Source organism: Thalassophryne amazonica, chromosome 23 (genome assembly GCF_902500255.1).
Source record: "Thalassophryne amazonica chromosome 23, fThaAma1.1, whole genome shotgun sequence".
NCBI lineage: Eukaryota > Metazoa > Chordata > Actinopteri > Batrachoidiformes > Batrachoididae > Thalassophryne > Thalassophryne amazonica.
The window spans coordinates 29379100-29406780 of NC_047125.1; the positions used below are offsets into that span (position 1 = coordinate 29379100).

A 27681-nucleotide genomic window follows, 5' to 3' on the forward strand; every position below is an offset into this window, starting at 1 on the left:
CTTTGAATCCGTTTATGATGGATTGAAGGTCACAGTAGAGCTTTGATAGATCCATGTGCACTGAAGTCCATTTTCTACAAGGTACAGCAGTGGATTTTTTTTTTAGCAATGGACAGTCAGAAAATATTTATCGTTATTATGTTACCAAAGTAATCAGATAAGAGTTTGAGGTTTTCAAAGTGATGTGAAGAATCACACATTTATGGAAGACAGTTTGTTACATTAAGACAAAAGTTTCCACTTTAATTATTAGGTTGAATAAATCATGCTAAACATCATTGTTAGTTGCCATGTTGTAAAGACACACCCCCCATTCCTTTCTTTAACCAGTTTGTCCCTTTGAGGCTGCAGTACATTCAACACAGCAGGTTATGTGTCAGGAAGTAACTAATCACATGGCCAGCTGTCTGTGGCTGAAGTCCAGTAATGTTAAGGTGCATAGATCAGCAAGTTAAATGCGCTTTACTGGCGTGATGCTGAGCGATGAGGTTCCGTAGCTGTTTGAGAACGGTGTCGATAAGTTTCTGGCGATCTCTGTCCTGCTTCCTGAACGGGGCGAAGACGTTGTTCTTCCTCCCCATCTCTCTCATCCTGAAGACAGAGAAGAACAAAAAAAAATTAGAGAAGCCAATTTGTGCCCCGGGCAGATTTGTCGCACACAACAAACCGCCCTTGCACGACATGCAAACACAGTTTTAGAAAAGTCAAAGCCGTGCAGTGATGATTGTTTGGGTTTGTGTGTTGCAGGATGGTGGACTGTCGTGGACCAGAGGTACGTTCAGGAGCCCAGCAGGACCACACCTCAAAACAAAATCCACCTCCTCTCTGAAAACGTTCCTCAGACACCTGTACATCATTACTGGTAGCGAGTATACACACAACAAATGGCCATCTCGCAAACACGCCCAAGTCCCGCTTTGTTGCATCCACTGAAGAATTTGAATAAGGTGGTTCTGAGGTTCCTGAAGACATTAGTGGATTCCTTTGCGGGTTAAACCAGTGGGACCATCTGCAGTATACAGCAGAACTCCAGTCTCCACAGTAACGTACAGGCTGCTGAGCAATGTTAGTCATGTTATGAAGTAACCTAGAGGATTCTCATGTGATTAGTTTCTTTTACAATGTTACAAAAAGTCCATAGGTTTTAGGGCACGCAGAAATATTTTTCATGCCATCTGCACACACACCGATAAAAATACTCACTGCTCACATAACCTGTAGGAGGGAAAGAGCATAGCATCATTCACTGAAGACAAACCTTCAAATGTGAGTATTCACTGCAGCTGCATAACATACATGTATGGATGCATACATGTCTGTTGCCTTATTGCTTACTGACAATCAGAAATGTGACTGCTTTGATGTTAAAATAGTTTTATTGTGAAGAGTTAACAGCAGTTCTATTTCAAACATTTTCATGTACATCACAAAGACAAGCATAAACAGTGTCTAAGTTTCTGGCAAGTTCTGTCCTGTACATACATGCATGAATGTATCCAACTTGTGTTTGTGGTGTTAATGTTTGAAACATAACTACTGTTCACAATAAAACCATTTTAACATCACAGCATCAGTAAACTAAAAGGCAACCGGTTGTATGTACATACATACAACCGGTTGCCTTTTAGTTTGCTATCAGAAACGTGACTGCTTTGATGTTATATTGTGAAGAGTTAACAGCCGTTCCAAACATTTTCCATTACATCATAAACTTAAGTTCTGTACATACGTATCCAACTTGTGTTTGTGGTGATAATGTTTGAAACAGAGTTCTTGTCAATAAAACCAATTTAACATCAAAGCAGTCATGTTTCTGATAGTCAAGACAACAGGTTGTATGCATACATGCCTGTACGAGGTCTGTCCATAAAGTAACTGTCCTTTTTATTTTTTTCAAATACTATATGGATTTCATTCATATGTTTTTACATCAGACATGCTTGAACCCTCGTGCGCATGCCTGAGTTTTTCCACGCCTTGTGGAAGGAGTGGTCCCGCCCCCTCATCGGATTTTCATTGTCTGGAAATGGCGGAATGAAAAGGACTTTTTTCCATCAGAAGCTGTTAGAGACTGGCACCTGGAAACCATTCGAAAAATTTATCTGGCTTTCAGTGAAAATTTTACGGGCTTCACAGAGAATAAGGACCCCTTTAAAGACGGTCGGTGTGCCGCGCTGCGAGCTGCGACGTCGCAGCACAAACCACTGGATCATTTCTAAGCCGATGGCTCTATGGATACGAGACCGTCGTGTGCTCTTTCTCTGGTTATCACAAGACCTGGACATCAGCCATGAAGCGCGAAGCCTCCGCGCGGCTTTCCATGACAAAATCTCTTGTTAAAAGTGAAATCTGCCGGAAAATGGCTGATAACCAGAGAAAGAGCACACAACGGTCTCGTATCCACAGAGCCATCAGCTTAGAAATGATCCAGTGGTTTGTGCCGCGACGTTGCAGTGCGGCGCACCGACCGTCTTTAAAGGGGTCCTTAAACCTGTAGTTAAAGTCCTTATTCTCTGTGACGCCCGTAAAATTTTCACTGAAAGCCAGATAAATTTTTCGAATGGTTTCCAGGTGCCAGTCTCTAACAGCTTCTGAAAAAATTCTGATGGAAAAAAAAAGTCATTCTCATTCCGCCATTTACAGACAATGAAAATCCGACGAGGGGGCGGGACCACTCCTTCCACAAGGCGTGCTCACAGGCGAATGACGTCACCGACAGGCGTGCGCACGAGGGTTCAAGCATGTCTGACGTAAAAACATATGAATCCATATAGTTTTTGAAAAAAATAAAAAGGACCGTTACTTTATGGACAGACCTCGTATGTCTCCAACTTGTTTGTCGTGTAAATGTTTGAAAGATAACTGCTGTTAACTCTTCACAATAAAACCATTTTAACATCAAAGCAGTCATGTTTCTGATTGTCAAGACAACAGGTTGTATGCACACGTCTGTTTGAAACATAACTATTAACCTTTCACAATAAAACCATTTTAACATCAAAGCAGTCACTTTTCTTATCATCAGTAAGCTAAAAGGCAACGGGGTTGTATATGTATACAACCCGTTGCCTTTTAGCTTACTGACAATGTATGTCATTCAGCTATGTATAGAACTTGTATTTGTAGTGTAAATGTTTGAAACAGAACTGCTGCTAACCCTTCACAATAAAACCATTTTAACATCAAAACAGTCGCTTTTCTGATCATCATCAGTAAGGTAAAAGACAACAGGTTGTATACATGTATGTACACATACATGACTATGAGAAACGTGACTGACATTAAAATGGTTTTATTGCACCATAAGAACGATGACATACATATGTATGTGGTGTACATGTATGTGTGTCAACATGTTAGTACAATAAATACTGTATGTTGTATTTTCATGCAGCAAAATGAGTAAAATATGAACTTGTGTTTGTGGTGAGAATGTCAACACTTTGAAACAGAACTGCTGTTTACTCTTGAACAAAGCTACTTTTAACATCAAAGCAGTGACGTGTCTGATTGTCAGTGAGCTAAAAGTTCACAGGTTGTGTCACAAAGACACTTTACAATACATGTCTGAAACAGAAATGGAGTGAAATCTGGGTACCTTCAAATTATGTGCAAAAGTTTTAGGCACAATTAATATTTAAAAAAAAAATCAATGCAAATGTATTTATGCGACTATGTATTCTTTTTATCAACAATAAATAATCCAAAACAGAATTTAAGAAAATTCAGGATTTTGTTTACATCTAGATCAGTGAGTTTTAGGTCGACTTCATCAATATCGATGAAATAAAGTCAACAAAATTCCTCACTCAGATTTACTGCATGAGTTAAAGCTGTGAACTAATGAATGTTTAGTTTAGATCATAATTAAATGTTTTCAATCATTTCATTTATACACCTCCAGAAATACAATCAGGTAGATAGAACTGAATTATCAAAAAACCTGCTTCATTTTGGGGTGCTGTGAACCCCCCCAGACACCGGTATAAAAAGTCTGGGAGGACACACGATGTGAGCAGTTTGCCGAGATTTTTAAGAAAAAAAAATTCATTATGAAGCACTGTTGTTGTACTAATACCAGGCAAATGCAACAGCAAACAAAATTAATCCGATCAATCAATCAATCCCTATTGCTTTTTTAAACGAGATGTGACTCACCTCCATGGTGCTAAAATGCAGCAATGTAGTGTTACTTTTGTCACCTGTTTTGTTTTTTTTTAGGCAAAAGACAACTCAAAGTATTTTAGTCTTTTTGAATAAAAACATTATTTCTGATGACCATTTCAGTCAATATAGTGTTTCATGCATCTGAAAAAAATTATCATGTAACAAAATACACTTGTTGAATGATTGAAGGTTTATGGTGTTTTTCCCTCATATTTTAAATCCACAGCGCTGTAGGAGCACAGGTTTTTTAAATTAAACATTTGTTGAATCTAGTGGTTCTATCTGCAGTCAGAATTGGCTGGAAATTTGTTAAAGCAAAGCAGAATAAAATAAAATAAACTTGAGCCAATTAAATTTAAATATGCTGCACACGTCATATTTTATGTTACTGGTTAGATATTTGTCATAAATAATGTTAAAAACAACTTAATATTGGATGGATGTAGCGTTTGTTGCCCTGTTCAAAAATCTACACAATCTGTATCCTGAGCCTCATGGAGCTGATCAGACACTTGAACACTGTGAGAGTGTAAGTGTAAACTATTTTTTCATTACATGTTTTGCGTTGACAGATTTACTCTGCAGCATGTTTATTTATTTATTTAACTCGTGTGACGTGCGATGTACTTTGTGTTTACTTCTTAAACGCACAGTTATTAAACACAAATGTTTTGGCTTTTAGGTTCCTAGTTTGCAAGAAATACATACATTTTATATATTGTGTCAGGATGGCGTCAGCGTAAACTCCGCTGAATGCCACAAACTGTAAACACGGAGAGAGTTTTTATTTCATGCAAAACATTTTAGTCTAGTCTTTTTTCATCAACAATAACGGGTCTGAATTTTGTCTTAGTGTTTTAGAAAAGTGTTGTATCGTTATTGTCTTGTTTTCATCTTGAAATAAAAAAAAAGGTAGTTGACGAATATGTTTTATCTCATCTGAAAAAATTAACACTACAGCACATACCAGCAGTGGGCATTTATGCTCAACTCTTTCAGCACCTTGGACAGCGGTGCAGCCCGAGGCTCGTGTCTAAATGATGGTCACGATCCTACACACAAATCAGACCCTCACAGCTAGGCAAAGACTTTATTCCTCCCTCACTCTCTCAATACACACACATATACATGTATATGTGTGTGTATTGTACTGCCTCCGCACCACTGAACAGATGCTCAAAGAACACCATTGATCGAGCAACTGTGGCACAGATGATGCTCAGTGAACTCATACATCACCAAGACATTTGGTCTTTACAATACTGAAAGAATGCACAATAGTCTCAAAGGGCACCACCCTGTGGAAGGGACCCTTCGAAAACATTGATTGGGAGGTGACCTCTAATAAAGTAGTTTACCTATGAAGAAATAATTTAACTTGAATTTTTTTTTTACTCAAGCCGCGCAAAATGCCAAGGTGCCTAAAACTTTTGCACACGACTCTACACTTTTAAGTCATTTTTATTTTTGTTTTCTATTTTAAAACTAAGATAAAATTAACTATTTAGATTATTTCACGGTTCTAAAAAGTGGTAAAAATTGTGTAGGTGTAACTGTTTCTGAAGATGATGAAATGGTGAGAATGAGCAGATGACTCACTTCTCCAGCAGAGCCAGTGCCGTGTGTGGGTTCACCCTCAGGTATCGACACGCCGGTTTGCCGTAATCAGCCAGATATGTGGACCAGTCCCACTGAGTGAAGAGGTCCAGTAACTACGGAAACAGGAAACAGTCAGTCACCGACTCACATCATTTAACTCCTCAACAAGTTAACAATGTGTGGAACTCAGAGTTAAAATCAGGAAAATTAGTAACGGGGCGGTTTCAAACCCAACGAACGACAAGATAAATGGTCAAAGTTTCCTGAAAAGTTCTGTCTGATTAGCACCAAAACCTCCTAATAGAACAAGTGTTTCAAAGACAAAGAGGAAAGATTTGAGAGAGACTTTAAAAAAGCAGAAACTGAAATGAGCTTGAGATTTTTATTTTTACTTCTAAAAGTAAAAGAACTTTTTTAAACTCTTGCTATCGCACAATATCATGGAATAACAAATGATGAGCAGCTCCTAAATAAGGCCCCCGCCAGGTCCAGGCCTTATAAAATAAAAGCGCATTTCAAAGCTCAGTGCAACTTCAAAGCAACACATCTGGAGGAAGGGGAGAAGGAAGAAACATCTCTGGCTACATTCATACAAAATCCTTTCTGCAGGGTTTTGGGTGTGTGTGTGTGTGTGTGCCTATCTTAGATTGATTGTGTAATACAAGCACTGTTTAACAATCAGACTTATAACAATAACAGTGAATCTGATTTAGCACATTTCTGGGCATAAACAAATCACCTCCATCACTTTATTTCTCTTTTGCGGCTACATAAATTTATGTAAATTTATAAATTTACAAAAAAGAAAATGTATAAGGACATGTATGAGAGAATATAGAAAATTAGAAGAAAATGGATGCAATGTGTAAAGCAATCATGTTTTTGTTAATGATGTTTATTTGATTTTTGCTGACTTGGCGAGGAGAAGGCATTTGGGTTGGAATTGAACAAACAAATGACTTTCTCTTTTGATTATTTGTTTTTGTTTTTTATTTTGTTATAAGGAGCAGAGAACAAGATTTATCTTCTGTTCCTTTTTGTTCATGGGAAATGACATGAATGAATGAATGATTGAACAAATAAAATTATTATTATATACTCATTTAAGAACTCCTTTCTGCTGGATTGTGTGGATTTGTGACCATTTCCGTTGAGGTCTGGAAAGTATTTTCTTCACATCTGTACAGAAACAATCTGCCTCTCATTGACAAAACACCTGCTCCTAATTTTCATCATCTACATATGCAGGTGTCATACAGTTGGACTGATCTGCCCCATCAACTTTCACCCAATTTGAATGTTTTTTCCTCTTTAAAAAAACTCAACCTGGTGAGTTACAGATTAATTTTTTTTTTTTTTTTAGCTAGCTACATGTTAGCTAACCATCTGATTGGATGCTGACGCATTGTGTTCATAATATCTGGGCAGAACATTTTTTCCTGCCTCTAAACAAATCCACTGATTGCTGTGAGTTAATTATTTTATTTTATTTTTAAACTGTTGGAATATAAAACGGTGCAGAACTGATTTCCTAAAGTGTCACATTTAAACGGCGACACGTTTACATTCAGATCAGTTGTGTTGCATAACCTGCAGAACGTGTGCAGACAAACAGCCGCTCGTCAGCACCGGGAGCCCCAATGAACTCTGGGTAACACCAAACACGCACAGATCCAGAGAGAGAAACCATATGTGAGAGAGGGATGAGAGGAAGGATGGAGAGCCAACCCACATGTGGAGGAGAGAGAGGGTAAGGGAAGGGCAGATGGAGATAAGAGGAGACGAATGCGTGTCGGGTGATGGACGAGTGCCATCAGACAAACAGAAAGCAGAGAAATGAAATATTCTGACGGGAAATGAAGGATTGATGATGACGGTGGAAAAGAAAAAGATGATTCACTTCTGCTGATTTTCATGGTTTTTGGGGAAATCGATCGTGTAGTGGCAGATTCTTGTTCACATTTATAGCTGCTGCTTCTGTGTGCTCTCTAAATCTTGTCTAACCAGCGGCTGTAGATCGTTAACTTTTTTGTTTTATTTTTAGTGGTTTTCAAAAGCCAGCTGCACCAAATCACAGAATCAATCAAAAACCAATAATAAGGTGAAAAAAAAAAAAAAAAAAAAAATGGGGCCTGACCGCCACATGCAACACAGCAAAAAAAAACAAAAAAAAACAAAACTCTTATGACCAAAAAAAAACCTTTCCACCTAAACGACAAACTTCAAACAAATGATTTTATTATTATTACACGTCAACGCAGCTTTTACGACTTTTTTATTTTTACTAAATATCTAAACTGACGTTGCCAGATTTGGAATCATTGAGCAAACATTGCATCTAGTTTGTGCCAAAACTGACTTTTTTTTAAAAATACAAAACAAAAGCAGTCTGTTATTCAGGGGTGTAAAAATCCACCTCAAATCACCAAATGTCACAAAATACTCCAAACTAACTCTGTCCAGTGTGATTCACATTTTCACAGCCTTATTATGTCTGTTAGGTTTTGACATATTATGGCTTTAAAAATAGGAGGCGCCACTGATTTTACTCTAAAAGCAAAAAGATGCCGAGTTCAAGAAGTCATTACTTTGGAAGTATTCACGTTAAATGTGTTAAATTTACAGACATTGTTCTTCAGTACACAACAACTTCTCCTACTGCAAAAGATGATCCATAGTTGCATCTTTACCTGTTTATTACTTGCTGAAATCTCTGTCAAAACTGTCAGGCGGCAGGTTGTACTCCTATAACAGAATTTATAATTAGGGATGTCTCGATCCGATCACGTGATCGGAAATCGGGCTTGATCATGTGGTTTCAGACTTGATCGAAATCGGACGTTGCATCCCGATCAGGAATCCGATATAGATCTTATCCTCATTATTTTGATCGGCGCTATTTCAAGCTCATTATTGCAGGTTAATGGGCCTTTCACGCATTGGAAGCGTCAGAGGCATCAAGAATCGGTGTAAAAAGCATTATTTTCAATGAGACGCGTTGCTTTTTAGAGGCTTCAGCATCGCGTCAAAAGTTGAGCTAAAGCGACGCTTCTGACGGGAGCTTGTCGGCAGGCTGACGCGGTCAAAGTTCAACTCTTTTTTTTTTTTATTGAACAAAAGAAGAAACATAAGTTCAACCCAATCGAACTTTCGACGCTCTGAGCTGTGACGTAGCTTCGTGCTGTCCAATAGGAACGACACGTCGGGCCAAAACACAGAAGACTAGTGGCAGAAACCACAGATCTGTACAAAACAGATCGGTGCAGAAACCACTGATCTGCTCTTTTATAGAGCAGTTTTCTGAAGAAAAATCCTTGGAAATGTTTTTTGTTGTTGCTGTTTGTTACCTCAAAATTTCTGTTTACTGTTTTAAAAAAGTTTAGAACACTTGTATTTAAATTAGCTAAATCAATAAATGGTTGTTTAGAAACCCTTCATCTGTAAGTTAAAACCACCTGTTATTTCAGATTAGATAATTTCTTGTTTAACATATGGAACCTTGGACATTTATTTTTAGACAAATAAAATAACATGGAAATTTGTACATTTTTTTAAGTCTGGTAGATTATTACTTGATTGCTCGAGCTACCTCAAGGAGAAGTTCACTGTTTAAGTGATAAATAATAAAATAAGGTGATTAAAACGAAAATATTCTATATTTTAGCATTTGTTCATTGTTCATTCAGTTTTTTAAAGTATCGGATCTGGACTTGGTATCGGCAGATACTCGAAATCAGATGACTCAGAATCAGATCGGGGCCAAAAAACCTGATCGGGTCAGATTACTGACATACAATAAAAAAACAAGACACAAGGAAAGTTTGTATCTTCACATTGAAGCACACGACCGGTTTCAAATTTTGATATTAATTTTTCATGTTGAAACACAATTTTGTTGAAGAAACTGTTTTTCTGATTCATGGGCAATTTAGTTTTTGAAATTTTTTTTAAGCCTAGAGTTCACACGCCTATTGCTCATGCGTGATGAGGGCGACTGTAAAAATGAAGATGAGGCAAACAAGACAGTTTGTGCGTCTCTGTCCTTTCTGCCCCGCCCACAGAGCTGTTTGTCCATCAGTCACCAGTCACATGACACATTATTACACCCACAGGACGCCGTGCCTCTTGCCACGGCTAAACAAAAGCTGAAGGTGCCACTGACGCATCCGTCGTACCTGTGAAATTACAGTGAGTGACTTAAAGCCCTCCCAGAAGTGACATCATCATTGTGCTTAAAAACGTGTTGCACCTCTTTTCTTTCCCCAGAGGAGGTAAGAATTTTGCCGTGCTGTCACAGACCCGCCCACCATCCACTCCAGGTTTTATGAGCAGCAGCGGAGCCGTAACTTTAAAGTATTTACTCTCTACGAAGCTGTTCTGTGAATATTAATGTCTTCCAGCGATTATTAACGTGTTATGATTCGCTCAAGCGGTCGCGGTGCTCCGCCTCATCAGCAGTATCGATGAAAACTCATTTTCTCCATCCAGTGATGATTTGGACTTCCTGGTTCTCTCCCTCCATCTTCCTGCTCCTGTTTTCCTCATGTTCCCCTCTCTCTCCTCTTTCACCTCTCTCTCTCCTTTGTCCTCGAGTTCACCCTCGCACAGCCGTGGTTTGACCTGCTAATCCTCCCGTATAAACAAACACCGCCACAGCGGGGATACAGGCTGCACGCGTGCACATGTGCACGCCCAAACTTGGACGAATCCCCCCTAACTATACAACATGCCTGTCAATCACAAAAAAAGAAATATTTGCAACATCGTCTTTGTTTTTCTTGTGTTTAATCACTTTATCTGTTAACTGTCAGAAAGAAAAGAGGCGAGAACGTTTTTCGACGTCTGAACACGATCAATGATCAAAACGCTTCTGATGATCATCTGTTCAACTAATTACAGGAAAAAACGATGACTGTAGAGAGATGATAAGATCAGGTGGGAGAGGAGAAAAAGAGGAGCGGGGGGGGGGGAGATTTGGGTGAAAAGTAGGTGAGTGTGGAGGGAGGGAGGGAGGGTAAAACAGTAGGAGAGGCGCAACCAGAGGGAGGACAGGAGGAGCAGATAAGAGTGATGGAAATGGAAAAAGAGTCGAGCGTGGGCCTTCAAAAAAAAAAAAAAAAAAAAAAAGGCAGCAGGTCGCAGCGACGCGTGCGCACACACCTGACCCCCAATTCACCCTCCACACGCTCCCTCTCTTCACCTCTCGCTGAACTTGTCTCTCCGTCTCGCTCCCCCTCTCTCACCTCACCGTGACCTCCCTGTGATATCACTCCGTCTCTCTCCTCCCTCACGCTGATTATTGCTTCCTCTTATTCTTCTCGGGAACGAGCAGAAAAACAAAGTGACGTGTTGCCCTCAGATTTCTTGTTTGTTTTTGCTCATTTCTCCCCCCCATCCCCTCTTTTCTGCCCCCCTCCACTCTTTTTGCTTCCATTTTCTTATTCGTCTCCTTACTGCTCCTTTCATCCATTTCTTACTTCCCTTCTTTCCTGCATCCTTTCTTTCCCCTCACCGGATCTCTCCATCATTTCTCCTTTTACCTTTTCCGTCCCTCCTTAGGTCACTCTCACCTTTCACCTCCTTGCTCCTCTCACCCTTCTTTCATCCCTCCGTCCTTCTTTTTTTGATTCGCCCTGCTGCCTCTCTGTCCTCTTACTTCACCTGTTTTTTTCATATCAAGGCCTCTCTCTCTCCCCCCCTTTTTTAAATCTCCGCATGTCCATCATTCCTCCCCCTCTCCTCCTCCTCCTCCTCCTCCCCCTCTCCGAGCGCTGAGTGGGCTTGTTAACGGTTATTCCAGCTGTGAACGGGATTTATTTCTTTGCGGCTGCTGCACAATCTCCATGTTCTCCTCGCTAATGGACAAATGTCAAGATTACCCACAACGCATCATGTTTACACTCCTTGTGATTATGTAATGTTTGCAAATGAGAACATTCCAGATTCAGTCTCTCTGAGGCCCTGCCCCACCATTATTTATCTCTCCATCTCCAAAAGGAGGAGGCGAGAGGTCAAAGGTCACTAAAAGCAGGGAAAGTGATTTGACCTTTGATGGGTAAAGTGCTCATTTTGACAGCTGTCCGTCACTTGTCTTCAGCTCAAAGCAAATCCCACTGGAATGTGGACCAATCAGATTGTGCATATTTAAAATTCACCGCAAGAGTTTTACGGTCGACTTAAAGCAACAGAAAGTCAAGTCGCTAACGTTCGTGCAGCTGAAACAGTTCATCACAGAGTTATTGATCATAAATCAGGAGAGATTGGATCTTAATGAGAGCAGCTACGATGGGCGACTCCCGCGTATTACAGATAAACATGTCTTGTGTTGACGGTGTGTGTTGTGGCGACAGCAGGCTGCACATTCAGCACCTCGGACAGCTCCTCCTCCTCCTCCCCTCTCTTCTCCTCAGGCACAGATCTTATCTCATCTCAGTGCGACATCGCAAAACATGCTTTCTTGAAAACCGCTCGTTGCCGAGTGTTATTTTGGATACGTTCAGACTGATCTTCACCCGCTAACACACTTGTCAAAGCACATTTTTACTCCGATATTTGTTTTGCCCTCGTGTCCACTACAGACTGGTCTAGCTTTGTTTGTTTTTTTATTCATTTTCTTTTCTGGCAGACTAGCTTCAATCGCACACTTGTCGTTCCGTCTGGTGGCCACCCGTCTGTCTGTTACCTCGTCTCACAGAATTCTCCTCCCTTTGTTCATATAAAGTGTCCAGTTCAGTTTCCAGAGAGGACAGAGACGATGCGCGTGCTGCCGCCTATTCAGACCCACTGGTTCCACACGAGGCGCACCATGAGATAAAGGGTTGAAGGTCAGCAGAAGCTGAAAAAGCAGAAAACAGGAAAATGTCCACTCTGACACCCGTCCATCATCACTTCCCTTCTTTTCGGGACATCATTCCTAAATCCACGTTTGGGTTCAAAGGTCACAGGCAGCACAGCTTTTCACAGAAAGGCCAAAAAGACACCTGTCAATCACACCTGGGGTTAAAAAAACAAGGAGAGGAATGTCCTCACTGTCTGGGTGAAAGTGGAGAAAGTGTTTTTCAGCCTTATCAGAAAGTTTTGTCTGTCATCTCTTCAGTCCTCCCTCCTTTTCTTCCATCTGTTCATCTTTCACTCTGTCACAGTCCAGGAGTGAAAGTGTTTTCTTATCAGCTGAAAAAGAAACACTTCACTTGACACCCGTCCGTCAACGTCACAGACGACATCCTGATTCCACAACAAAGGTCCTTCACTGAAGACCACAAAAACATTTCATCAGGTTTTTACACAATTACACAGTCGGTCACCTTCATAAAAACTCCAACTCAGACTTGAAACCCGAGGCTACAAGATTTTATAGGAAGTGGAACAATCAAGTAGAGAGACTCCAGAATTACTTCACACTAAGTTCAGCATCGATGTACAAGAGGGAGTTGTGATGGCCGGGTCCAGAAAATCAGTGAAAGCCTGGATCTCAGTCTCGATCCAGGACTCGATCCATCGCAAACTCAGACACAAGTGCTGCCATCAGGGTGTCCCATCAATTCCGTAAAGATCACAACCTTGTGTGCACAGTCAATGTCAGAAAATGTTTCATTGCCAGCAAAGGCACCTGAGACGCTGGTTTCCGCAAACCCACCCAACACTCGGTCCATGCAAGATCACATCTGTGATGAAGACCAGGACTGAGACAACCAGCTGAGGAAGAGAGGACTTTACACAGAAACCAAGGTCATTTTCAGAGGTTATCAGGCGGTGCAGTCCAGCTACTGGCACTTACGAAGGGTGACTGAGAAGTTTTGAGTGTGACCCAGGAAAAGTAGGGCGTGGCTCTCCATCGTTTGCATTTAGAGAAACCAACATTTCTCAACACTGCACCCAGAGAGTCAAAACTTCACACTTTCTCCAGAAATGCTGGTTTCTCAGAATGCAAAAGATGGAGATCTGAGCAGTTAAGATTAAACTGATCTGAGCTTCAAAACAAACGAGTCAGTCTGCAGAATAATTTGTTCATTAACAAGAAAAAAAAAAAATCTGCTTAGGTTTGCACTTTTGTTTTTGTTTTTGTTTTTTTGTTTTTTTTTAGTGAATTGAGATTAACGGGTTTTGTTTGATTTAAACGGTTAAACTGTTAAAATTATTACATTCATTTTGTGTCAGATTTCGAAGCTTCTATTCCAACAGCTCACATCTGAAAATGACTTAAAAATTGTTCAAACTGGTTAAAGACTCTTAAAAACTGTAGCATAGCAGGTTTTTTATTTATTAATTTGTGCAGAATATTGAATATTTTTTAGTGTTGGGTGGTTTGCAAAAAAACGTTTGCTTCTGAAAAATTCGACAGAACATTTTATTTTATTTTTTTGATAAGTGACAAAGAGATGAGATTTATGGATGAATCAGTCATGAAAATACGCATGTAAAAATATACATATGAGGCGTTCCCAAAATGTGCCACAAAGACTTTGACAGGTGACCAGTGAGTTTGAGGAAACCCGCAAATGTTAAAGTTTGTGCTCGGAGTTTGGTCCTAGATTTCGGTGTCGATGAGGTCCAGACAGAACTCAGATATCGCAAACGGTTTAAATAAAATGCCAAAGAGAGCAAGTTTGAGGCAAACCTTCAGACATACGTAACTTGTGTTTCCCATCCTCCCTTGCTGTTTGCCAGCAGTGACAGAGAAGTTGTGCGACCTCCTAAAAAGTGAGAGGGCTGAAATGGAATAAGCGTGGAGGGGAGGAGGACAAAAAAAAAAAAAAGGAACTAGGAGACAAGAAGAGTGCTGCTGGTTCAACCAGGGGTCTCCGCTGTCAATTAGACACTACACAGACCGAGCCAGCCAGGGCGAGAGACATAGACTGACACAGAGTGAGAGCGAGAGAGAGAGGAGAGGTAAACGAGAGAGCAAAGAGAAAAGTAAAAAGAATGATTTGGGAAATATTACAGGACTTGACGAGAAAAGGGAAAGGAGGGAGAGAAAGAGGTCAGGCAGAGGGTAACTAGATGTTACGGAGGAGGACCAAACGGGGAGACGATAAACGAGTGCAGGCTGAAGTCAGAGAGGCCTGCTGGGAGCTACTCGGCGCGCTGATAAAGCAAATAAAGACGGAATACTCCCAAACAAACAGGGCCAGAAAAACGGCAGCCCAGAGCTCAATTTGGACCCCGGCACTTTCTAAAAAGGTCAATTTGGCCACCGTCACTTTTTTTTTTTTTTTTTTTTTTAAAGTCAATTTGTGTCCAACACACTTTTTTCTTTTCTTACAAAACTTTAATTCTGCGCCTTTTGGAGAGTTCATTTGGAGTTCAGATTATTTCCTTTACATTGAATTTCTTTGATAAAACCTTTCTGGAGGGACCTTATTGCACAGAATTAAATCAGAGAGACGATAAAACCTGTTGCTTCGATGAGACGGAGAGGTTTCACTGTAAGGAGGTACACGCTGTGCTGCTGCGCTCATTACTGTCATCGCTTTAGTTTGGCTAAAAAGTTGGAAGTTTGCTGGAGTCAGGAAGGAGAAAGAAAAATTAGACTAAGGATTAAACACGACATCCACCAGGTGGCAGATTAGAGCCAGATTATTACTGGCTGACATTTGCCTGGTATTAAAAACACGTACAGGTTGGCAGGAATGAAGCAGCAAGAATGAAGCAGCACTCCCTCTGTGCTCTGAGCTTTTACATTCTCGGTCTGGCAGCATGGTTACGTTTTGTGTAAAAGTCCTGCCTTGTGAAACCATCAGCCCTCAACTTTTTTGTCAAGATGGTTAAGAGCAACAACTTAACATAATCACATCCCAAATAAAAACAGCTTCTGACCAAAAACGTGGTCACACTACAATCCACAAATGTCTGGCTTTTCACCCAGAGAGTTGTTGGATATGTGAAAAGGCTTCAAACTCTGACTGTGGATTAGGAGGGAGGGTTGAAGAGGAGAGGCCAAGAACTTTATGTCTGGCACAAGTACTACATCTCATGGAAGAAAAATCATTCATAGCACCTTCTCATCTGAATCTCAATTTTGGAAGCAACACACACACACACACACACGTTTCAACCATAAGTATTTACTGACACTATTAGAAAACTGTAGTTCTGGTCATACGGGTGGAAACCAAACACTGTAATGGCATATTAATACTAATACTGGTACAATGGAATGACAAAACTTTAGATAAGTATACAGAGTACATCTGCAGCTCCACAAGCACTAAATAAATCTCATTTTCCAACAGAAAATGAGACATTTTGTTTCATTACAGCCTCAATGAACCATTTCTTTTCTCACTTTGTCCAAAAACTACAAAACAGGAAAGAGGTGAAAGGTCAGAAGAGCTGTTCAAGAGGTTCAACTTTTCAGTTTGACCATGAAATGAACACACACACACACACACACACACACACAAACAGGAAGGGGTGCAGATGGAGGTCGTATCGCGGACCTTGAAGGAGAAGTTGAGGGTGATAACACAAAACAATGACCTGACCCGGTCACTGCGCGCCAATCTACAAAAGTGTGTGAATGACAAACATTTCTGGGACAAACATTTTGATTCCCGTATGCGGGGAGGATGTGTGGGTAATTAAGAAAAATCTGATTTCACGAGTCATTTGTGAGCGAGTGTGAGATCCCTGTGTTTTTGTTTGTTCAAACCACCTTGACCCTGCCACCTCCTCAATTCCTGACCGCTACTTGACCATTTGTCGAAGTAGCAAACCGCCGCTGCAATCAGGTCACTGAATAGGTCTCCTGCCATGACCACCGCATGACCTGTTGTCACGCCAATAAGTGGTCAGGCCACAGACGGGACAGGAAGTTGAGACGGGGGCAGAGAAACACACACCAACCTCTCCCACACAAATCAGGTCTTGAAGTCGTAAATCTGCAGATATGAACGCGCACGTTTACTGCAGCTACTGTTTTCAGTTTGTTATCTTGGCCACAGCAGGATCACAATCACATGATTGCACTCGAACCGTTTGGCAGAAGTGCAGAGGCGCACAAAAGTGTTTGTCAAACGTAGTAAAGTGCTGCCGTCAGCTGATTTTAAACCAAGCTGCACTTCTGTTGTATATTTACAGAATTCGCTGCAGAAACAAACCATAAACTAAAAAAAAAACAAAAAAAAAAACACACACACACACACATTCCTCAATTGAAAGAATGTTTTAAAAATGATCCAATGATAGTGGTGGAAGATAAAGCTCCAAGGAGAGAACCCTGTACTCCAAGATCGAGGTCCAAAGTCAAAGGTGTCCGACGTCGCAGATACCTTTGCGCTTTGCATCGTGAGGGAGCATCAGCTACAACATTTTAGCCATGCGGTGCGTTTCTCTGGACATGAACCAAAACAGAGTGTTGAAGACCTCAATGCATGGAGAAGTTCCAGGATGCCCACATTTCATCTGCCTACATCAGATACATGGTCAACTTCAAGAAGTGAGGATGTATTGGTTGTCTGTCTGAATGGTTGTCATCCAGTAGGGACAGCCATGAGTGGCACCAGTGCACGCGCCTCGACCTGATGCCACTAATCGGGTTGTCTTCATGTCTTCGGAGGATCATTAGCATGTTTACTGAGGGACGCCTAGACGTGGCGACCCATTTGCACTGTAGAGGAACGTTAGCGATAGCATTTTAGCAAAGTGCTGCGCTTCCTCGAAGTGACTCCCGCTTTTCACCTGGTTTCGAGAAGTGGGGATGAACTCACGGTGAGCTTGGGTGGTTAGAGATGGTTGGATGGTTTCGATGTTTATACAATGTGGTGTTTCATAACTGGATGCAATTCGGGCAAGAGGTACTCAAAATATCCATTCACGCGAAGAACCGCTTCCAATTCCAGGTCTGACGTTACTATTTATTTACTCCTTGTCTGAAAAATATTGGACCTCAGCTTAAAACAGAGGTATGATACAGCAGTCATGGAAGTACTGAACTCCCTTGGGCCACGCCCACTGTGGCCGTCAGTGAGTCGGGGACGAACTGTTCAGCTGTAATACACAAGTGGACTAATATCAACTTTCTGAAAACACGATTAATGCGACCCTTAAAGTGTTGACTGGTTTCTCTGTGGACTCTCTCAAGAAACGGAGACGAGGGAATAACAAAAAAAAAAAAAAAAAAAAAAAAGAGTTTCAAGTGAAATTTCAACTGAGGCCTTCACGGCTCTGTGGTGACGCGGTGTCTATTAGCGCGTTTGTCCACTGGAACACCTTGGACACATTTCTGTGACCACGCGATTGTGAAGGTCGCTCAAAGGCAAACTCGTTAGAGCAGGTTTTTGTTTCCACTCTGAAAAGCTTGTGTGTTTGAGCGTCGGCTAAAAGGAAACCATTTGCTGCCTGTTGTGCAAACTCAAACTGTCCGCTCTCCCAAAAGATCGGCGGGCGAGCATTTAGATGTCCGTCTGATGCTCATCCTCCCTTTGCCCTCTTTCTTCTCCTCTCATCCTGCTGCTCATCCCCTCCTCCTGTGAGCGGTCAAATGGATGAAGGGAAGTGTCGGCCTCCTGAGGAGAAAGTGGCAGAGCAGAGACAGACCACCCTGGACGTCCGTTCTGTCCGCCGTATCACTTTCACCTGACTGCACTCTTTCACTGACGATCCCTCGCTTTTTGCTCGCTGCAGCGTACATTTTCACGCCTTCATCTCTGGCTCTGCAGCCTGCCTCCCCCAGTCTGGCCTTTCTGCTCTGACTGAACTCTCACCATCTCCGAGTTCATCTCCTCCATGCTCGTCCTCTCCTTTTTCGCCCCATCTGTCAGAGTTCAACATCTTGCTGACGCGGCTGAGTTTGTGCCGAGTTCAGCCGCAAGACGCAGGAGTTGTCAGCAGTCGCTTTCCTCATTCTGGCTTGTCACTTACAGTGCAGATGTCTCCGTGTCCCACTGAGGGACATCACAGCAGCCCATTTTCCCCTTTCAACTTCGCTGAACTCGTCTATCTCTTCCTGTCCTCATTCTCACCCCGTCTCCTCTCCTCAATCCATCGCTCACCTTATTCTCACTCATTTAAAACATATCTTTCCTCAAAAAAGATGAAAACTAACTTGAAGGCAATGACACAGCTCGAGTACTTGAAGGACACACCGCTGTCTATCACCCCTGCCTGCTGATGATTTAAGACCCACGAGTAATGTTGTAAACCGCCTCTATGACATCAGTTATTGGATGTGCAAGACTTTATTTTACAGCTGAACAAAGAAAATACTGCAATACTTGCAGTACATACTGAAGAAAACACCTACACCTACAACAAATCAGGGATCTGGGAGCCACTGTGGATTCTGGTCTAAAATTTGAAAGAAATTGTTTGAGCTGTAATCGCTCAGACATCGGTTTCAAAGTAACAGAGGAGTCTGTATCAATGTAAATGTACTATGAACCGGCTGATAGCCCATTTTGAGTGAAGCTGCCACTTCTGCATCCTTAAAGTCTTGATTGTAGGACAGCTGATGTTCAAAAGTTACTGGTCCATATGGCAAAAGCACCAAATGCTCTCACCTTATCTTAACCAGATAAAATGTCATGTGACTGCGCGTGTCTGGACCGTACAGAAAAAAATGTAAGAACAAAGGCTTTAGAGATAGAACAGAAGACATGTCTGACTGCCCTCCAAAGAAGAAACTAATTTAAACACTCATCAACAAACCTTAAAGTGTAGTAATACCTGCTGACAATCTGCTGCGATGTGACCCACCTATGCTTTGGGTACTTCAGTTTTATACAGTAGTGTTCAGAATAATACGTAGTAGTGCTATGTGACTAAAAAGATTAATCCAGGTTTTGAGTATATTTCTTATTGTTACATGGCAAACAAGGTACCAGTAGATTCAGTAGATTCTCACAAATCCAACAAGACCAAGCATTCATGATATGCACACTCTTAAGGCTATGAAATTGGGCTATTAGTAAAATAAAAAAGGGGGTGTTCATCTGCTGTTGACGCTACAAACTAAAAACTATTATGTTCAAACTGCTTTTTTTTTTTAGCAATCCTGTGAATCACTAAACTAGTATTTAGTTGTATACCCACAGTTTTTCATGATTTCTTCACATCTGCGAGGCATTAATTTTGTTGGTTTGGAACCAAGATTTTGCTTGTTTACTAGTGTGCTTGGGGTCATTGTCTTGTTGAAACACCCATTTCAAGGGCATGTCCTCTTCAGCATAAGGCAACATGACCTCTTCAAGTATTTTGACATATCCAAACTGATCCATGATACCTGGTATGCCATATATAGGCCCAACACCATAGTAGGAGAAACATGCCCATATCATGATGCTTGTACCACCATGCTTCACTGTCTTCACTGTGAACTGTGGCTTGAATTCAGAGTTTGGGGGTCATTTCACAAACTGTCTGCGGCCCTTGGATCCAAAAAGAACAATTTTATATTATATTCCTCCATTTCTCTTTAGGCCAGTTGATGTGTTCTTTGGCAAACCTCTTCTGTACATGTCTTATTTAACAGAGGGACTTTGCGGGGGATTCTTGCAAATAAATTAGCTTCACATAGATGTCTTCTAACTGTCACAGCACTTACAGGTAACTCCAGACTGTCTTTGATCATCCTGGAGCTGATCAATGGGTGAGCCTTTGCCATTCTGGTTATTCTTCTATACATTTTGATGGTTGTTTTCCATTTTCTTCCATGCGTCTCTGATTTTTTTTGGTCCATTTTAAAGCATTGGAGATCATTGTAGATGAACAGCCTATCATTTTTTGCACCTGCGTATAAGTTTTCCCCTCTCCAATCAACTTTTTAAATCAAACTACGCTGTTCTTCTGAACAATGTCTTGAACGTCCCATTTTCCTCAGGCTTTCGAAGAGAAAAGCATGTTCAACAGGTGCTGGCTTCATCCTTACATAGTGGACACCTGATTCACACCTGTTTGTTCCACAAAACTGATGAACTCACTGACTGAATGCCACACTACTATTATTGTGAACACCCCCTTTTCTACTTTTTTTTTTTTACTAATAGCCCAATTTCATAGCCTTAAGAGTGTGCATATCATGAATGCTTGGTCTTGTTGGATTTGTGAGAATCTACTGAATCTACTGGTACCTTGTTTCCCATGTAACAGTAAGAAATATACTCAAAACCTGGATTAATCTTTTTAGTCACATAGCACTACTATTAGTCTGAACACTACTGTATTTATATGGTTATATTCACACTGAGCTGAACTGAGGTACAGGATCCAAAAAAAATGGCAACCTGACAATTTCTATTCCACTTTCCATTTCTCAATCACATTTTATGTGCTTATTTCCATCCAGTTTTTCCACTTCCATCCCTCAGTCCCACTGTCATCCTTCTTGTCCATCTGATTACATTTCCATTTTTCTCCCAAGAGCCCTCTTCCTTGTACTTTCACCTGACTTTTTTGTGTCCCATGATTTTCACAACCATCACTCATCTCTTCTTCTTTCCCTTAAACTCTCCAAGTCCCTCCACAGGAGGACGTAGACTTTAAAATCAGTTTTGTCCCAAACATTAGAACATAAAGTAAACAAAATAAACAATGAGATTTATAATTACTCGTTTCTTTAAATGCAAATTTGTGTTGAAGACTTTGCAATGTCTTCTGAATGAAGACAGTCTGTGTGTTAGTGTGTGTAACAGTACACTTCCCTCGTGGTTCGGTACGAATCGCGGTTTTGAGGTCACGGTACGGTTCAGCACACAGAACGTTCAGGTTTCCTCAAACAAGTTTAGACCAAAAAAAACGTTAAATGAAATGTTCAACGACAGACTTGAGGATCTACAGTTGCTGCACCCTGAAAATCCTGCTGGAGGTTTTTAACCCGACACGTCACATAACATTAAAAATAAACATCTGAGCACAGGTTGTTTTGTTTTTTTATAAACTGTACACAGCCCTATTTTTTTCTAACTATGATATAACAAATTTTGTGAACGTCAGTCAAATAGGAATAAGCAAGAGCATAAAGTAGCAAGTGCACTCAAGTCTGGAACAATGAAATGCTAAACAGAGACGACAGAATCAAGTGAGGTCTTCCTGCTACAATGAACACGCCGCTGTCTAGACGTTTTTATGAACTCCAGCGCGCGCCAACAGAAGCTACTGTAGCAAAGTGAACTGAACAGAACAGAGAGAGAAATGACTTGTTTGGCGTCTGTCTGGAGATCAGAGCATCTAGCGTGCGATTCTGCCAAATACTGGAGAAGAGCGCCTGTCATATCCAAAACAGATGTGGTAACGTCTGAGGGGTGATCAGCTTAAGCTAGCCTGGTTTATTATTTTAACATGGCAGATTTGAAAGAAAGGGAAGTCACAACTGTCACTGGTGACACGTTTGTTCTGAAAAATGAAATGCGACTTATGAATAATGACAAGGAGACTACAAAAATGCAAACGTACAAACAGTATGAAATAGTTGGCGAGGACACTTTAAACCGTTGTGATATATTCAGGCTCCAGTTCTGCTTTTATTTGTTTTGTTCTTTTTTAAAGTGCATGCCTTCCGATCTCTCCGGCTCCTCCGTTTGGGTTATGAAAAGGTGATACGGAGGTTTCCTCTCCCACTGGGCCACGTCTCGAATCTTAGCCCATCTTTTACCTCCACACACACACACACAGGCAGGCAGAGGAGAGAATCAGCTCGCCTGTCACTTGGTAATGACTACCGGCTACAACGGTCAATCTCAGGCAGGATAAGAGGAGCAGTTATCAGGCTGCGACATGTTGTTCGTGAGGTAATGTTTAGGACACGAGACAAAGGGCACTTTAAGAAGCAGCGCTCTTTAGGAAACCGAGTGCTTTGACCTATGAATCCAGTTTATGGAGACGAGTTAAAAAGTCAAAAAGTGAAGGAATGACTGATGGAGAGATAGAAGAGGAAAAAGTGTCAAAGGGGAAAAAAGCAAGCAGGAGTTCAAGCTGTGAGTGAAGGTTAACTAAATAATCAGGTCAGCTTGACGTTCACTAAAAACAGGAATGTAGAAAATTAGCTATTTAGCTTCACATAAGTGGGAAAAGAATTTAGCACAGCTGTAAAGGGTACAAAGTACTACAGGTGGGAGATGGGTACCAAAAAAATAGTAAGGAGTCCAATACCAGAACTCAAAGAAAGGAGAAATAAATTTAAGTGCTAACAGGAAGCTGTATAACTTGTGAAAATTTGAGTTTGAAATGTTAATGTGGATTATTTTGAGTCGTTTTTCTGCCTCGTGGCCTCTTGCATGCTACTTATCAATCAATTTTGCTGCACACTCATCAGTAAGACAAGAAACCAGACCAAATTTTAACCCAAATTCTCTTAATTGAATTGAAGACTAATATTCAAGTAAGAAGAAAGAGAGAAGAAAGAGAAGAAGGAATAATAATAATAAAATATCAGTCCAAACTGTTAAAGGGAACAGTCATGTCAACGATGTTGAGATCTGGCGCGGTTAGCGATCACACTGCACGGCCCACAAACAAACTGGACTTTAGGGTGTCAAACATGCTCACAGACTCGTGTGAGTACATCCTCAGTCACGTTCCTGCACAATCTCAAATCTAGACAGACTCTGAAACCAGGTTTCCTGGTGGTCTATGGTGCAAACGATTTCTACCGACTCACAATAGTAATGCACCAACACTCAGCCGCTTTCATTTTAAGACCAACAAGCCAACATGTGCACAGATGAACGCAAGCACTTAAATGCTCTGGTTGAGAAAATGACAAGTAGGTTTTTCAGGGGGGATTTAACTGGCATTTCAGTGCTTTTGCTCTCATAATAAACTTACACGGTTAGCCGCTAACATTAGCTCCATCTTACATAAGCCAGAGCACTAAATTGTGAAGGCAGAAAATAAAAGTACGTCCTTAAAGAAGTGTAACACATAAAAATAAATAAATAAATAAATAAGAGTTAAAAGCATTTAAAAAACAAAACAATACTGAAAAGCAGGAAAGGATAAAGGGGGGGAAAAGGCCAAGAAAAAAGAGATAGGACACAAGGAGACAAAAAGAACTGGGATGTTTTTTAAAGTAAGAAGAGCCATTTTATTTTTGCTTTGATATTCAAACTGGTGAAGCAGTTTGAGTTGAAGTGGAGAATAAAGGAGAAAGATGTCTAAACGGGTCAACGTCAATAAACTTAAAACGTTGAGGGCAGGAAAAAAAAAGAAAACACACACACCCACCCTAAAAGCAGAAGAGATACGAAGAGATGCATAGATGAATAGGTGGAATTTCACCGTCTGTGGTCAACCACGGAATGAAAGTGGGACCAACAGATGACAGAAAACACAGACGAGCGCGATGAAGATAGAAGAGCGCCGGCTGTACGGCCGAGCGGAGAATAGGACGAGTGGAACTCTGCTGTTGCAAGTGTTTTTCTGGGGGGATGCCACACCGCAACACACACACACGCACGCACGCACGCACGCACGCACCACCACACACACACACACACACACACACACACACACACGAAGGCCAGCCAAAGGTTTGAAGTAACCACAGACTTCTGACTATTCTAAATATAGGAGGATTGATAGGATCTGTGGAAAACAGCAGCACATACACACCAACATAATCACCCCCCTATACTCAAATTATTTAGCAATTGCAGACAACAGGAGAAAGCTGCTGACAGCTAAGATAAGCTTGTTAGAGTGAATCAGCTTCTTTTCTACACAGACTGCCAGAAAAGTAACAAATCTGACCAAAACGTTGCTGCTTTTAGACAGCGACTGATGATGGGATAACCATAAGACACTTGAGTTTATAAACAGGCCAGCCAGACAAAGACTAATTCAGTGTTCTTCCAAAAACGTCCCTTACGTGCTGCAGGTCAAGTGTTAAACAATCAAACTGACAACCATCAATCCACAGCAGAAGGGTTTTTTTGTTTTTTTTGTACATCCGTCACTCACTTCTCTTGGAGCATATGCACTTGAAATGACAAAATCCAGACCGACTAAGAGATAAATGTGAGGCTTCCATTAGTAAATGAACTGCAGGTGATGTGCCAAAGTTAAAACCTTTCTTTGGACCAAAGTGTAAAAATCTTGATTCTTGATGCAGACATTCAGACTCCTCAGTGAGCTTCTCGAGTACTGTAATCAGGCTACCGATGACCCGGCCAAACAACACAAACCATTCCCTTATTTGTCATAAAAACAAAGAATTTGTACTCTTTTGACAAACCGAACAGACTGGCAGCTGATCTACGCCTCATTAAATCTAATCAACTCAACTGCAAAGCCTTGAAGCATCAACAGGCCTATTTTTTTTAATCCTCTAACATGGAATACGCTCCACCTATCCCTGACTGATGGGCACAAACTTCCAGTAGTGACTGTAAGAAAGAGATCACAGGCACTGCCAAAATAACTTTCATTCACCGGGTGGCTGGACAAACACAAAAAGGCAGCTGGTTGGCTCCAACTTTCAGACATAACTGGCTGTAACTGCTGCTGAGGCGGTACTGTCCCCAGAACATGCTGGAAGAACCACTGGTCCTAACCTGACAACCTCCCAGGAGGATCTGGAGGATGTGAGCAGGGCTGGCACTGCAAACTGGGCCCGGATAAATGGTGAGAAATGGATGGACGGATGATTCAGATCATAAAACTTCAACTTGACATTTTCTCTACAGTTCTGTACTTCGCCTTTGCCTAGTTTGAATGTTTTCCAAGATGGGTCCGAGCCCCAAAACACACTTTTTTCAGGACCCTTAACGGTCAGGAAGGAAAGGGTTAATTGGGAAGAACATTTGGACTTCAGCAGCTCCTGATGTCATCTACCTGTGGGCCAAAAATCATTTACAAACCAGCATTCGTTCCTTTGACAAGATCACCTCAGATTTCATTAATAGACTAATGAGGACATGCAGATTTCTTTCATGCGTTCCATCTGAAATGGTCCAGAATGAAGTGATGAGCGCTGGGTACCGGAGGTGCATATTCTTGCCATCATCAATACTCCTGCCATGACTGGAACTGGCTTCAACTATTCTATCTCCATAAATCACGAAACAAGAAAGCTGCTTTTCACAGTTTCCAGCTCTGACATTCCCGTGGAAACTTGCCGTCTGTCAATGTGAGGGCTTTAGGATTGTTTTCAGACATTTACTCCATCAATATTGTCAAGAATGTGTACACTGTGTACACGCAGGATGCAGAGTGCAGTGCAAGCACTTGGCATTGACAGTAGGGTACGATAAATCGTAAATTTCAAAAGGAAAAAACGCTGGTTTGAAAGCGATTTTTGTGGCCAACAGGTGACATCAGGATCTGATGAAATATGAATTTTCATGGTAAATATACTGCTTTTCTAAAGTGGTTTTTCCATCTGAAACAGACGCTTCTGTCTGATGGGGTTTTCAACAGAGGATCCTCTCAAGCTCACCGCTTTAACATCTAGACCATCACCTCCCCAAATTAATAAATCCATCCAAATGAACTCTTTTTGAGGGTCTGCCCCACTTTGAAGCAAATTCTCTCCATATTATAAATCTTTTAGGACGCTTATTTCTGCATTAAAATTATAGCATCACAATATACTTTAAAGACCACATTCCCTTAATTTTAACAGAGGCTGGGTACATCAGGCAGGACATTTGAGAAAAAAAATTGATTTTTGTGAGTGAAAACTCCATAAATATATATTTTAAAAAAGCAGTGAAATGTCTATTAGGTTTAAAATTGACAATAGGAAAAAATTAAACTAAACTAAAAACAAAGGTGTTATGTGTTCTACTTTTAGAGATATGGCCCGTCAAAGTTGCCAAGAAAATAGGTATCTGCACCAAAAAGTGCCCCGCCCCCTTCCCCAGACCCACCTGCAAGGAAAACCATATAGAGTATGAACGTAATATTTTGGATTTGTCGTACTGGGGCTATAACATACAAATATAATCTACAAAATATCTATAAAGCAAAACTAAGACCATGAACTGTGGAGATTTGTATTTTTTTTTTAAATAGGTTGATTTCATATGGAATGACCCCCATAATAAAGTGTGCATTTGTTTGTCCCGGGGGAACCCCTGTTTCGGCACTGTCCCAGGACCTCGGAACCTTCCAGAACACCAGGACCCAACCACACAACAAACAGCCCCGTCAGCGTGATTTATCGGCCATTCACCACCGGGTCACCACACACACAATGACAAACAAGTCTGTACACACACACACACACACACACACCAAAAGGCATCAATCCTGACATATGAACATTTATGAAAGAAGCATGAAGAGAAAAAAAGAACCGAAGCTTCACACAAACATGAAAGAAAGCAGATCTCAATAAAATGTGAGCGGGCGGATGCATCCATGCAGTGATCGGGAGAGGGAGGAACACACGGCCTTCAGATATAAGAATAATGTGGGGACAAAAAACAAAACAAAACAATAGATAAGAAAAACAGAGAGAAAAGAGGTGAATACATCAAAAAGGAGTGAGCCTTTGGTGAAGCCGTATTAAAGCATGACTCAAAAAACCTTTAGAGAATTAGAACTTTTCAACAAAATTATAGTCACTCTTCATTAATCAATATTTTAAAATTAACGTATTAACGCTGAAAGTCTAATTACTTTTAAATTTTGCACTAATATACACGATTCATATCGCAAATATTGTTTCAATGTGTGTTAACTTTTACTAATCAAAATCACTGGCTCCACAATCAGTCATCCACAAGGCGCCACTTCTGTTGTTGACGTCAACATCAGCAAAGATGGCAGAGTGACGGAATTTAACATAAAAATAAGAAAACTGCCAAAATAACGTGCTGGAGTCGCAGCTTTGAGTTGTTCCTGCACACAGCAAACACGCAGCAATACACTCGAACAATTTGCAGGTTTTTGATAGACAATTTCCCATGATGCTCTGCATATTTTAGCCTATATCTACAAACCGAGAGGTGGTGCAGTATTGTGAAACGGATCAAT

The 27681-nt window shown here is 41.0% G+C and overlaps 1 protein-coding gene across 1 annotated transcript in view; it reads right to left on the minus strand.

Moving 5' to 3' along the window:
- Positions 1 to 284: 284 nt before the first annotated feature.
- LOC117505440 (exocyst complex component 6B-like) overlaps positions 285 to 27681 on the minus strand; it is a 91031-nt gene continuing 63634 nt past the window's right edge. Inside the window, exons 16-18 of the mRNA XM_034165083.1 lie at positions 5767 to 5879; positions 1204 to 1215; positions 285 to 591 (exon numbers count right to left, since the gene is read on the minus strand). Coding sequence (XP_034020974.1) covers positions 444 to 591; positions 1204 to 1215; positions 5767 to 5879 — 273 coding nt within the window. The 3' untranslated portion in view covers positions 285 to 443. The remainder of the gene's footprint in view (positions 592 to 1203; positions 1216 to 5766; positions 5880 to 27681) is intronic.